Consider the following 13,865-nt stretch of genomic DNA (forward strand, 5'->3'; position numbering starts at 1 on the left):
TGGTGCTACACAAATGTGAGAGCTGCGAGTAGAAAGGTGGCTTCACTGGACTGAAAAAGAAGCTGCCTTATTTCACAGAGCCAACTAGGGCCAGGCTGAAGGCAGCATAAAGCAGGTGATTGACAGCAGAAGGTTTGCAGCAGCAGGATGGAGAGAAGCAGAGTAAAAAGAGAGACTGAGTGATGTGAAAAAAAGCAAAAATGTTCCAGTCATAAAACAGCAGGACCTCACAGCTATGTGCATGCCGGTCCCCTGAAGCAGATGTTGACTCCATGGTTTCAATGTGGTGTGCTGCTGGATTGCGGCCAACTGCTTTTTCCAGGTCATCTGAGACCTTATGCGGACCACCCCCACCCCACTTGCCCCCCTAAACCACCCACCCATGTGCAGTTACATCCTCACCCACCCCACCCCTGAAAAAAAGGCTGTATCTCTGACCGAAAGCCCCAAGTGAACTGAGGATTATTTCAACAAGGAGATGCCACAGGGACAAAGTCACCAGGTAATTTGTTATCAAAAAGCTGTAGCCATTCTGCCTCCGGTGACAAGTGATTCATCCCCCTGAACTCATCCGTCTTGCAGTCTGAGCAGCTGCTTTTGCTGCCACAAACCTGCTGAAGAAGCTTACTTTCCTCAGCTGATTCTGGCTGGATAAACCTGACCTGTAATCCCTGGGAATAAAGTCTGGATGATTTTCTAACATCAACTTGAGGTAGTAATCTGTTATTAATGTAGCAAAGTGGAAAGTTCCTGGCACAATTTTCTTCCACGGAAATTACACTTTTCACTTTTTAGAAATGTAACACTACGTCACATTTGGCTCTCACACCTTTTGAAATGTGGGCTGGCTACGCAGCACTACTTCACTAATCCAAATAAATGACTCACTAAATTTATCATAGTTCGTGTTCTAATCAAACAAACAAACAAAAAATTCTTTCCTAAACACAAATGTCAGCCTTACTGTGGGCGTAGTCAAAAGGCTGATGGATCGACTGCTCTACATCTACGGCCACACTACCACACGGCGAAAATATAAAGCTTTCTTCATAAAGTTTAGATAAAAGCTAATCTTTGAAAAAAAATATTATATTGACGAGCTATCCACCCACCCATTACCCTGAACTGGATATACAGCTAAGAAAAAGGATGGATGACATTGGTTATAATCAAATACTTCACTGTGCAGCTCGCGAATACACAGACATCTTCATCTTGCTAACTCCGTTTTATGCACTGCTTTACTTTCTGTTCTGCTATTAAGTATCACGGCTCACCCACAGTCCCTTTTGCTCGCTCAGCCCTCCCACCAGTGGAAAAGTCCTGCTTATCGACCTGTTTCTTCAATCCTCAAGTGCCCTGATGTCCCGCTTTCCAACCACCTCTTGCTTCATTTTGCTTTCCTTCTGTCCTACCTTAGATCTATTACCCTGCCTGTTTCATCATCCTTCTGCAGGATGCTTTGGCCCATCTGTCCTGCATGCCACACTCTCCCTAAAGCAAAACTTATAACTACTGTATGCTAAGTTACATAAAAACACTTGGCCAACCAATAGTTGTTTACCCAACAGATCACACACAACGCAACCTTTGTGTAAACCCTCGATTAACATTCAAATATATTTTGCTACTTTATTCATAAGCACATACTGATATTTATGTTGTATTTATTTAATTATTAGAAATAATTAGAAATCAGCTGTCAAAAGCAGTACCTGCCTCAACTGCTTTTGAGCCTGTTCTCAAGCTCTATGACGCAGAGTAAAATCATGTCTAAAATCATGTGTAAAATCTGTACTTGTACTACAAGCATAGACTGTATTTTAAGTTCACGCAGCCACCTTGATGCTGCTCACTGGTGTGTGGATCTTTTGAAAAGCCTTGATTTGAGCAGTTAGGCCATCAAGGGAAGGAAAAGCATGCTTAGTCACAAAGTATACCCTGCTTTCTCATCTGTTTTTACCTAAACCGGGCCACAATTTACAAACTGAATCTCATTCTGTGTCAATTAAGCTTTGAAACGCAGTGGACATGAATGCATTAATAATAGATTAAGAGAGCAGTGGAGTCATTTTCCCTCAGACTTTTATACAAACTGACTTCTTTTTGCAGGCAGAAGAGTCTCCCCCTGCTGGCTATTAGACAGAATGCAGTTTTAAGACATTTCTACTGATAAACTGTGACAAATTTTTATTTGTTATTCTTTTTCATTTTAAAATATTAATACTTAGACTAGCAACTCCACAACCTCCATTCCAACCCTATATAATAAAGTATAGCGTCGCCAATATGCCATATATAAAATAATAATTTGGCTGACTCCTTCCATCAGCAGCTTCACTGCAGGCTAATATCACAGCAATATCAGTGGGTGAGAATAAGCAGAGGGTGAATCGGGGATATTTATCAAAAGACCTCCCATCACTAAAGGGAAAAAAATCCAGCCACACATGGGAGTGAAGAGTGTGGGTGTTACTCTTTGTTTATGTGTGCATATGTAGTACCAAAATGTTTATTTATTTGTTTTCTCTTCCCCTTCACTGCTCTTTAGGTTGATGTCTATTGCTGCACAGCACACACAGATTAAAACACACCGGCTGACACACCACCTACCTTAGATCATCTCCCGATGGCGTGTGCGAACCAGCTCAGGCCAACCATATGTTTCACAGCCTCCTCCTCTGCTGTTTAACATTAAGCTGGATCCCTGACAGATGGCCCAGCTGCTTTTAACATGCCCATATTATCTTATCATGTACTGTATAAACAGCAGACTGTGACCCTTCTCTTTAGGAATTATAAAAAAGGCATTGGTATTAAATCTGAAGACTTAAAAAAAATAAAAGCCCTGTCTGATTTATGAAAACTTTATGAATAATTTACACAAAGGTTTCTTTGTGTATGATCTAATAAGAAAGACACGTTTGCTGATTATATTAAGTTTGCTGTATTTTTTTTCTTTTTTACAAAATACTCTCAGTCAATTAAACAAACCAAAGTTCTCCACTTTAATAAGGGACATCTAATCTGTTCTAATAAAGCATGCACAGATGGGAACTCATTTTAAATAGACTGAGAGAGGATTTTTACTATATTATAGTTAAAACAGTCAAATATAAGTAGCAAATGTTTCCAGTGGCATGTTCCTTCAAGCCTCATGAGCTGGGTGCACTTCTAAGCTTTCAGTGGTTTGTAACCGTTTACAGAATAAGGTCTAGGTACTAAAAAAAAGGATCATGCATCATTTGCGGGACTCGAAATTCATACAAACCTCTAAAAATCTTTTAAACCTAATATTTATCTATATGGTTACAGACAGATAGCATAAAAGCATCACATCTGAAGAAATAGGGAATTTATTCTGATCATTAGGATGATTCCTATTTAGGTTTCATATTTGTATTACACATTACTGCCTTAACATTGCTATTCTCACTGGCAATGAAAATAAGGATTCACTGTCTGTGGACTCGCTGGTTTTATTGTATCTGGGCGACGACGCTTGCGTGTGACTTAAAGCGTCCTGTAGAGGGGGTTTTAATTTTCCCTACCTCCAGGATAGATGTCTCTTGTTCCATTTGTTCTGAGGGTTCAAGCTTCGCTTCCTGCGTCCCACTGTCCCCTCTGTGTCGGACACGTCAGGCAGAGAACATCTGGGTGTTTTCATCAGACCTAGTGTTTCTTGGTCTGCAGGACAGAAGAGATACATGCACATATACAAACTAATTCAAATACATGCCACAGTTACCATGTTATTTTTAGAGAAAACTAATTAGCTAGTGTATGAATGCATTTTATGCTTGCCTATGTAGAGCATGTATAAGGACATCTGATCCATCACGGTTCAACATCTGTTTGAAAATGAATGCTTCAGTAGTTGAGAGTCATGTTACACTGTATGAGCACATATACTTACACAGCTGACTGAACAAAAGGCTGCAAGAAGCCATTTGGGCCAAAACATATACATGCTCTCCAACTTCCCCTTCACACATTTACTCAGTAAAAGTCGTGATGGCAAACCTATTACGTCAGAACTGGTGATATTTATGGATACGCATGTAGCGCAGTCATGATCTGCATTCCAGAAGTCAGCAGGCCTCCAAGAACGTGTACGGCCTTTTGGCCACTTTAAGAAAGAGAGGCTATCCGGACTCAGAGCCAAGACGCTGGAGCGCCCCGTGGAGATTACACGGATGGACATCCAGGAGAAGGCACCTGTCACAGAAGTTTTGAACCCCATTTCTCTTTTTATTCCACCACAACCACAGCAGCATTTCTGCACAGTGACGAGACACTAAAATGGATTGTGCTGATACCTGAACCATCTTTTCAATCTTGCGAGTATAGGAAATGCCGTGCCTACACTGGAGCTATCTCTGATAAAGTAGAGGGTATGTCTGAATGAAACTGTGATGCTTTGTCTGAATAACAGATCACCGCAAAGTTACCAAACAGTATTATGTAACTTTATGTATTTTTCTAGGACACTGATTCTTTTCTTTATACATTTTTTTGGATCTTGAGTTTCTAATGAAGATTGATTGACTGTATCTCATGCCAGGAAGGAGTTTAACATCCTTCAAATCCACAGTTGTTTCTGGCATTCCCCACTACAGAAGCAGAAAAAAAGGTCATTTTACTGATAATTACCCCAAATAATTGAGTCTTACTTAAAAAAATATTCATTAAATATGTTCAGCTTCACCCTAGCATCACATCATGTTCCTCAGCTGGCTGTCCACGCCCCACAGTTTGAGAACCAGCGCTTTAGGCTAGCAAATTATTCACATACAGTATCCTGTTCTCTACCTTCTATATTTGTGTATCTGCGAGGGAGTAGCCTGTAAAGAGTTTTGTTTGTAGAGGAGAATTGCCGTCTGTGCGAGTGAGTGAGACCGCCAATATGCACCGCGGGAAACTATGAGTGCCTCACATGAGAGCGAACAGTAAAACCCACACTAATCAATATACTGCTCCGCTTCAGACAAACCAGTGTTATCAATCACATACAGTACAGTAGGTACATAGCAGTACTGTAATTCTGCTTTGTGTGGTGCGGCAGCAAGAATGATTTATGCTTACAAGGTGTCTCATGGCATGGAGACAGCTGTGCAATCTAATGCTTTTCAATACACAAGAACTGAAATAAAAGCTACCTTTTTATTGTTCGGCGGTTATTGTGTCAAAGCGTTATTGATTCGCCTCTGTTGCTTTTCTGTTGGTAGGAATGCGTTCTATTGTAAGGCATACCTTATATTTTCCTCCGCAGGCGTTTACTCTTACATACGCTGGCATCAGTGAACATATAAAACCAGCCATAGTGCTCCTTCCACAGAGCAGAGCTTTGCCATCAACCTAGCCACATACCCAAGACTCCAGTCTCCTTAAGCCCTCCAAACTTCTGCATGGCTTTGATGGCCTTGGTCAGGGCCTCCTTGGTCTGAAGCTGGCCAGTCACAGGATCAGGCGGTGGGAGGTACCCAAACTTACTCAGCCAGTCCTGGAAGGGAAACAGAAGACACAGAGTTTAATCGTCACTCCAGACACCTGAAAATATTCAAGTGTCCTAAAGATGTTGATCTCTACTGAATCTTATTTGTATATTTAGGATCAAAAAGAGCTTTGTGCTTCTGTAACTGTTTGTGCAGTCTAACTTCAAACAAATGAAAAATTGCTTTCCTTCTCTTAACAGAAATTTAGACACTATTTGTCAGCATTTTTAAATTGCAAGATGTTTGAATGGCAGAGAGCAAACTTTAATTCTTTTGCTAACATCTGACTAAACCAAGTCAAGTGTGAAATAATTAATTTAAATGTTATGTAATGTACATAAATTAACCCCTTAAAGCCTGAAATATTAAATAATTGCTGGAAAAATGATTTTTTGGGGGGCAAATTTTTGCAATTTCACTTGTAATTTCCCTGTATTTGATGGAAACAACAGTAGACGACAGTGTGGGGAATCCCCGTCCCGCCTCATTGTTTTGTAATAAAACAAATATCATTAACAGTGGCTCAGGTCCAGCTGTTCGCTGACAATGAGCCAGTATGCATAGTATTAGGATCCTGGATGTTTCTTATTTATATGGAATGCAATCATTTTTAAAAATATAAATGCTTTTATGATATGGTCGAAACATCCACTGCAAGAGTCCTTTACCACGATTAATTCAGATATGCTCTGTCAATTTTATTATGAAAACTTTCCGAAGGTTATTTTCATCTTGTGTATCATGAGTTTAAATTGCAGCTAAATCCATCATCTTCCTTTTTCTCTCAGTGCGTCACTCTCAGGTATCCATTTCAGCTCAAACCCTCAATTTCCGTGAACTGATGGCTGGTCTGACAAATCTGTTTTTTAACGGTTTTAATGGCTAGATCACTACTCATCAGAAAGGAGCAACAAGGAGCTATAGCAAGACAACCATTGTCAGTGGGAAACTTTTATTTGGTCTTTTTTTCTATTAATATAACTTATTATATTCTGTTGCAGCATTACGTAAAACATAAAAACAGGATTTTTAAGACCCATTTGACTGATATTTGGTGATGTAAAAATCTGATATTCAGATGTATATTTTTAGACATGTATTATATAAAATGGTTTGCCTGGCTCTGCTCAGATCAGCTGGCTGTCATATTTGTGCCATTCCAAAAACTTGTGTTGCCAACAGGTTGTAGATGTCCCTGTGATGGACAAACCATGCAACATTAATACTCATAATAATGTTGAAGGGTATTTCTGCTGATTCTACAACCTCTTATTTCCACTAGTATTTCCATTCGGATTGGAGGGTTTTGACTTGACTTGGCTTTTAGAGTTTTCTATAATTATATATGGGGAAATTGGCTGAAATTGGCCCTTCATTAGACTGCAATTCACTGATTGGTCAGGGAATGACGTTAGCCAATAGGTCTTGAGAGCAACTCCTTCACAGGAATCAAACCTGCCATTTTTGAAACCTGGCATTGAGGCAACGCTGTGGTCCAATGACGAGACGTAGATGTTTACCAGCAGGTTTAGCAGCAGGTATACCATCGCCATTATTGTGTTGTGTTTCTGTCAATGTTATATGACGACCCCACCCACATTGAGGCGGGGTCGTCAAGGGCTTGGGTTTCAAAAAAGCCTTATTTTTCTGTATTAGAGGAAACAAGCTGTTCATGTGTTTGCTTACAATATCTGAATGCTTCCCATATTTAGACCCTACCCTACCCTTATGAGGACATTAAAATTTAAGGTTACGTATAAATGCTACCTTATATTTTAATGTCCTGGCAAATGTCAGGCAGACAGCCCTGTTTTCATTAACCAATAAAACTGAAGCAACTGTGTGTGATTTTGTTGCTTTAATACCCACGTTCACGGCAGGTGGCTGCAACTGGATATAAAAGGATATTGGAGGGCAGATCTGTTATTGAGACATAATGTTCACTTTTGCTATGGTACAAAGGTTAGAAAGATGAGAGACAAAAATAAACATTTAAAAAAGAGCTGATTCAGAATACTGAATGGCATGTGAGCTTTGGCTTGATACAGTTGACACATAATATGTGTGTGGCCTGGGTGAAAGGAATTGAGATTCTGGGGCAGGTATTGCTGAGCAGGAGGTTCTAGATAAGCACTTTAAAGTTCAAAAGCAACCCGGCCCACCTTTCAGTGACTGAAGAAAATGTCAGCGTACTCAATGTTCTGGCAGGATGCACAGAAAAAAAATAATGATATAAGACTGTATTGTAGTTACGTTTCAGTCAGTGTGAGTCTCGCCAGCTAGAGCACAAGGTCAGGTATATAATAACACCTCTGCAGCTACTATAGATTCAGGAACTTGCTCAAGGTCCACCTTACTAATACTTAATCCTAGTAAATCTAGTAAAAGAATGACTTCACTGCATCACCCTACAGCTGCTACGTAGAGGCACTCACTGTAAATGTTTTGTGTGAGAAAAAAAAACATGGCGGCAGAAGTACTTGGCCTTGTGTGCATTAGTGGACCTTTTGGTTATACTTTCTGAACATGAGTGGTTCGAGTCGCTGAAAGAGCATCAATCAAAAGTGTTAACTTTGCAGTTAAAGGCCAAGGCAATATGTGCAGCACATTTCACACTTAAGCAGTTCAGTGTGCATTAAGTAATCACAGAAATGCATTAGAGCGTTTATGGACCCACTGAAGAGGAAAATGAGCAGAAATCAAATCAAATAAAACAACAGCAGGAAAAAAATGACAATTTGGGTGAGCATAATTACATTTTTTATAATGTTTACAAAAGACTCCTGAAATGCAGTTTCTGCCTTTCAGTTCATATATGGAAAGTATTTAGAAGTATTACACTTTGTGGCAGCCAAAAACTAACTAATGCTAATGTGAAGGTACTTGCAATAAGTGTTAGGTAGGCAAATAAATGACACCAAAAGCCACATTTGATTACACTAGACCACACTAGAAGAGAGAAACCTTGCAGGGAAAGAAAATGTTATATATGATGAAAGGAATGAGACCAGCCATATGAGTTTATTCGCTTTAAATCTGTGACTAACTGTAGCACGAGGGGCTCATGCAGATGGCGGAGACTCTGCTGTTCTTTAATCGTGCAATATTAAAAAATGCAGATATAAAGAAGCAACGGCACAAAACAATGTCTGCATCCCCATATTCTTGGTCTTAAATGAGAAACACACACGCACAAAAAAGCATAAAACACATTCTGCCAAGCCTGCTGCCATTTTATTGGGCTTTTGTCTCAACAATCTGGTTTTTGTAGTCTCACAGTTACTCCACTGCGGGTGGCATGAAAGTTTAGATTCCAGAAATTTCTTGTCTCTGTTGTATGAGAAGAAGAAAGAACAAGTTGAGGAACAAGTAAAGAACTGGTTTTAAGGTTCTTGTGTTTGATTCATTTAAAGGCAACACGAGAGATAGTACAAATGTACTAGAAACACACAGAAAGGTAAATGCCCATGTACTGCTGTATTGCTGTATTGCATTTCCAGCAACAGTAACAGAAACGTGTATTTTCAATTTGTGTCCATCTCATTTCTAACCTTTAAGATCATTTAATCTAACAAACCCTCCAATCCCTCAACTATTACCAATTCAGGAGGTTTTTAACCCTACATCAGACTAGCATAAGCATAAAAGTAAGTAATACTACTAATAATACTGTGAATGGATTTTAGCTTTGGTGCCTCACAGAGAAAACATGATTACAGCCACTTCCATGACTCTGCAGCTTTGCAAGCAAACTCAGCTACATGCTAACACCACGTCGACAGAGCCAAGGGCTGGGGGCACCCTATGCCCCCCTTCTGAACATGCCCCTGGACTCTGTTTCATTCATATGAATTTCTAAAGGCTTGGTAACCTAAATGTTCCCTAATGGTGCATTATTTAGACTATATATCTATAATAGGCTTTAGGCGAATAAGTGTGTGGAGGTTTTGAATGAAGAGGATGAAATTCTGAAAATGAAAGAGGAAGAAAAAACCCAAACTTGAATATCCTGGTATTATTTGGCAGGGAACCTGTTTATTACAAAGTGGTATTTCATTTTTGTGTGTGTTTTTGAGCACAGAGCAATATCATTGTCCTATCCTGTCAAGAACCCCCAAATCCATCATCCATCTCACTGTCAGGGCTGCTTACCAACTGTTCACAAAGGTTACTCTGAATGCATGCATCCGCATATGAGACCAGAACTGTGTGAAGGTCGAATAAAGTTTGAACTTAACAGGGCAAAAACATTTAATAGAAAAGCACAGTAGGAAAAAAAATGAAGACAAGACTGGAAAAAGAAATGTAAATGGTAAAATGGAGAAAGATAGCGACACAAAGGAGACCACTGATGAAAAGGACCTCTTAAGTCTTAAGATCTGCTAATGCTCTAGGGAGCTTTCTGTTGTACAGCCTTGTAAACATCAAACCAAACCACTGACTATGATTTCACACACCACAAGAGAGACAGGGAGTGTGTAAATGTGAGTCATGCATGAGCCGCATGAATAAAATTGACCAAAAGCAAAGGCACTAAAACAGAGATGTGGACACACACACACACACATAAAGGGCATCCTGTGTTACCTATTAGCCTTATTCTATCTGACCGTCCTAAAAATGGATGTTCTTTCAGAACGAGGTAGGAGAGCAGGTCAGGTAAGCACCGTATCTCTCGATGTGTGTTTTAATACCAACTGCATGTGTGAGTTGCATCCAAAAAAGAAAGAGCTTTTAAAGTTTTTAGCCAGATTGGTTTTATAAGTTCCTGTGACCATTTGACTGCTTTTTCCACTATTAAAACATGTTTCCTATTCAACAATGAGAAGTCAAACTGAACACAATAGCTTTTGCTTATAAAAATGAACAAAGTGGGAACTTTAAAAGCCAACAGTGGCAACGAATTGGCATTAAAAGGCACATTTACAGTTATATGGTTTTACAGTTAAAATATACCAGATTTTAGATAAAAATGGCCAAACGAGGAGTTTATTATGGAGACATATAGCCAGCTTTGTGGGATTTGTAGCTGCTTCCAAATGAGACCCTTTGATCTCCCAGTTGTTTTAATCTAGAAACGAAGCAGTACGGAGGAACTTCTGCAACAACACAGAAGAGATAAAAGAATAAATACATAACTGCACACAGACTCAATCTTTTAAACACATCATCCAGTAAACACAAAAAATATCTTTTTTTCCTTGTATCATTGTCAATCTTTTTCATAATACAATCTACCAATTCCTCTTGCACAGTAGGTCTTCCCAATTTTCCCATTTACATGAACATGCTATGTTTTATTATTTGTGTGCCAGATCAGGAAGCCAGTGATGGCATACAGAATGCAAACTGTTAGTGAGAGCTACAGTAATATTTTTTATTATGCTTTTACCAAATCAGTTGTATAAATTCCTGTGACCCTTTCATTGCTTTTTCCATTGCTTTAAATCAGGTTTCTAATTCAACAGTGTGAACTGAAGCTGAACACAACTGCTTCTGCTTACAAAACTGAGCAAACAGGCACTTTAAAGGCAACAATGGTAAGGAATCGGCACAAAAAGGATTTAAGTTTTATGGTTCCAATAAATTACTGCATCTATTTCCCATTTTTTGTGCAAAATCTAAAGAAAAGAGGGGTGACTCATGCACACATGTTCATATAATTAAATCCCTGTTACGTATTAATTCATTACTGGTTTGTTGGTTTGATTATACACACTGAGTGAGTCATTTTCCTATGGTATAGTGATCTCGCCTTCTGCTCGTTAGTTTGTTTTTGAGTCTTTTATATTGTTGCAGGACTGTGCCATAGTACTCAAATATGCTAAGAGCTTCAGGACAGTCTATGCTTCTGGATGCACCTTAGCCCTCAGTCTATTTAACGTTCACCTCCTTCCCTCATGCTCTCTCCCCGTCTCCCCTTCCAACACCAACTCAGCGTCGCTCCTGCATATCTTGACATGAGGTCAGCCAGTGAACATGATTTAAATCAGTTTCCTACAAAACAGAGGCACAGGGGACAGAAGAGCAACAGAGTGGAAAAAAAGGGGCACACTGATGAGAACACAGCAGCAAGTTAGCGAGAGCAGTTAACAGACAGTAACATGCAGCTGATCTTGTCAGCTTGTCCTTATCGCTCCCAGGTCAAGATGAGCAAAAGAAAGATTAGATGTTGGACCAAAGCAGCATGGGTGTGGGAGACAGACGAGTTAGAGGTGAATGTAATGTTGCATGGTTTAAAGAAAACAAATGGCAGGACATACTTCGTGTGCTCAGGGGAAGCATACATTCATGGTGATATTCACAATATGTGGAAATCGCTGCGTTTAGATTACTTTATGTTAGGAGCACTCAAGGGCTGTTACTTAAAAAAAAAAGTGATTTACTTGCAGGAAAGGGCAGCGCATATTGAGTAACTTGGAAAATCCTTCTGGATTCGTTGTGCAATGTGTTTCGAATGTGTGGCTTCCTGACATATAACCATTTTTTGTGGGATTTGTATCTGCCTCCTAATGAGAGTCTTTGATCCCCCGGAGTTGTTTTAATCTAGAAATGAAGCAGTACGGAGGAACTTCTGCAACAACACAGTAGAGATGAAAGAATAAATGCATAACAGCACACAGACTCAATCTATTAAACAGAAAAGCTTGCAAACAGAAACAGATAGGTAAGCGCATCACCTTGTGTCATCGTCAATCCTTTTCATAATGCAATTTACCAATTCCGCTTGCACAGTAGACCTTCCCAATTTTCCCATTTACACAAAATGAAAACACTATGTTTTGTTATTTATGTGCCAGATCAAGAAGCCAGCGATGATACACAGAATTCAAACTGATTAGTGAGAGCAGCGAAGGAAGGGAAAAAACTAACTTCTGTTAATAAAAATACAATGCGTTCACTGATAATGATAGTGATTATGTAACATTATATTTCTCATCTGTAAACAAACCGTTCACTGTTTCACTAAGACGGTGCACTTTTAATCATCCGCTGCTTTTCACAGGGTGGCAGTAAAACCCTCTCCTAGCAGACTCCGGGGCCCGAGTCTGTAGGTTTAGTACAGTACATAACACTTCGGTGAGCGTGCAGGAGGCATGCTGTGAAAATGGCAAAAGCCCTAACAGGTAACGTCAGGGCCATCCTGCATGGAGTTTCTCATTTATCCCACTCCAGGATGTGGCTGACTGCATTTTTAATATTATTGCTGTTGTACTTTGGGATAATGCTTCTTCCAATCTTCCATGAAAACAAGGCACATTTGACAAAAATAAAACCTTGATTTATCAAACTGTGGAGGAACTGTGATTTTGAGATGCTTCTTCTTCTTCTTTTTTTTGAATGTGACCGGCTGTCACAAATACAATTTTTATCTGTAGTAATCAACAGTGAACATTCAAGGATTTTATAACTGCAAAGTTGTCTGACAAAATCACCACGCACAGAAGTTAAAGCTGAGGGCTGTGCTGTGATTTCAGCTGTAACTGCATCAGTGAGTGTGGACAGTGTTAGACAGTGGAACAAAAACACAGAGACAGAGAGAGAGGTGGGTGTGCCCGGGGGTTGGAGAGCAAGATTTAAGTTCACTCAATCAAGTAACAACAGAGCTGCGTTCATTCAGTGGGGCGAACTGAAGGGTGATGATCAATGTGAGATAGGTAGGCAGGCAGCCAAGCTGAGATTGTATATTTTTCCACAATTAACAAATATTCACATCCCCAAAATGAAAACCAACATTTAACCAGTGAAGTAATCTGAGTATTCCAAAATCACTGCCTCAACGTGATGCACTTAGGTTCATAATTTTGCCTCTAGACTGCCACGGTTAAAGGTAAATCAAAAATAATAACACCAAAGTACTGTTAGGATTGTTTGTAACTGTTTAGGACTTAGAGCCACTTTCATTCATGGTTTTTCATTTCCAGAGGCTCAAAAATAACTGGACTAACAAACAACTTTAAACATTAGGACTGTTTTTAAGCAGTATTAACTTTGACAGCATTTTTTTTAATGTTAGTGTTTTGGCTAAAATTTCATGTAGTTTTAATTATTACTTAGACGTCTAAATTCTTTTTGTTTTAGTTGACTACATAAGATTATAGTAGACTGAACCTAAGGTTGATGCTTGTCACGTTTTCATGAGAAGCAGGAAAGTCACACTCTTTCCCCACGACCAGATCTAATGTGTGCCTCTAACCTTACTGCAGAAGGATATTACTTCATATTGGATCACTTCCAAACTTGTCCCGCCTTTCTAAACAACTTCATTCCTTTGGATTGGCTCGCGTAGCTGCAAAATATTTTATTTAGTGTCAATACATTTCAGCACAGTTTTTGTCCTCGTGCAGGAGTTTTTATTTATTTATTATC

At 39.4% G+C, this 13,865-nt stretch overlaps 1 protein-coding gene across 1 annotated transcript in view; it reads right to left on the reverse strand.

Moving 5' to 3' along the window:
- Window positions 1–13,865, reverse strand: part of mmp17a (matrix metallopeptidase 17a) — a 96,910-nt gene that overhangs the window by 35,901 nt on the left and 47,144 nt on the right. The window contains exons 2-3 of the mRNA XM_063480701.1: window positions 5,371–5,503; window positions 3,552–3,687 (exon numbers count right to left, since the gene is read on the reverse strand). Coding sequence (XP_063336771.1) covers window positions 3,552–3,687; window positions 5,371–5,503 — 269 coding nt within the window. The remainder of the gene's footprint in view (window positions 1–3,551; window positions 3,688–5,370; window positions 5,504–13,865) is intronic.

The sequence above is a fragment of the Pelmatolapia mariae genome, linkage group LG7 (assembly GCF_036321145.2).
Source record: "Pelmatolapia mariae isolate MD_Pm_ZW linkage group LG7, Pm_UMD_F_2, whole genome shotgun sequence".
NCBI lineage: Eukaryota > Metazoa > Chordata > Actinopteri > Cichliformes > Cichlidae > Pelmatolapia > Pelmatolapia mariae.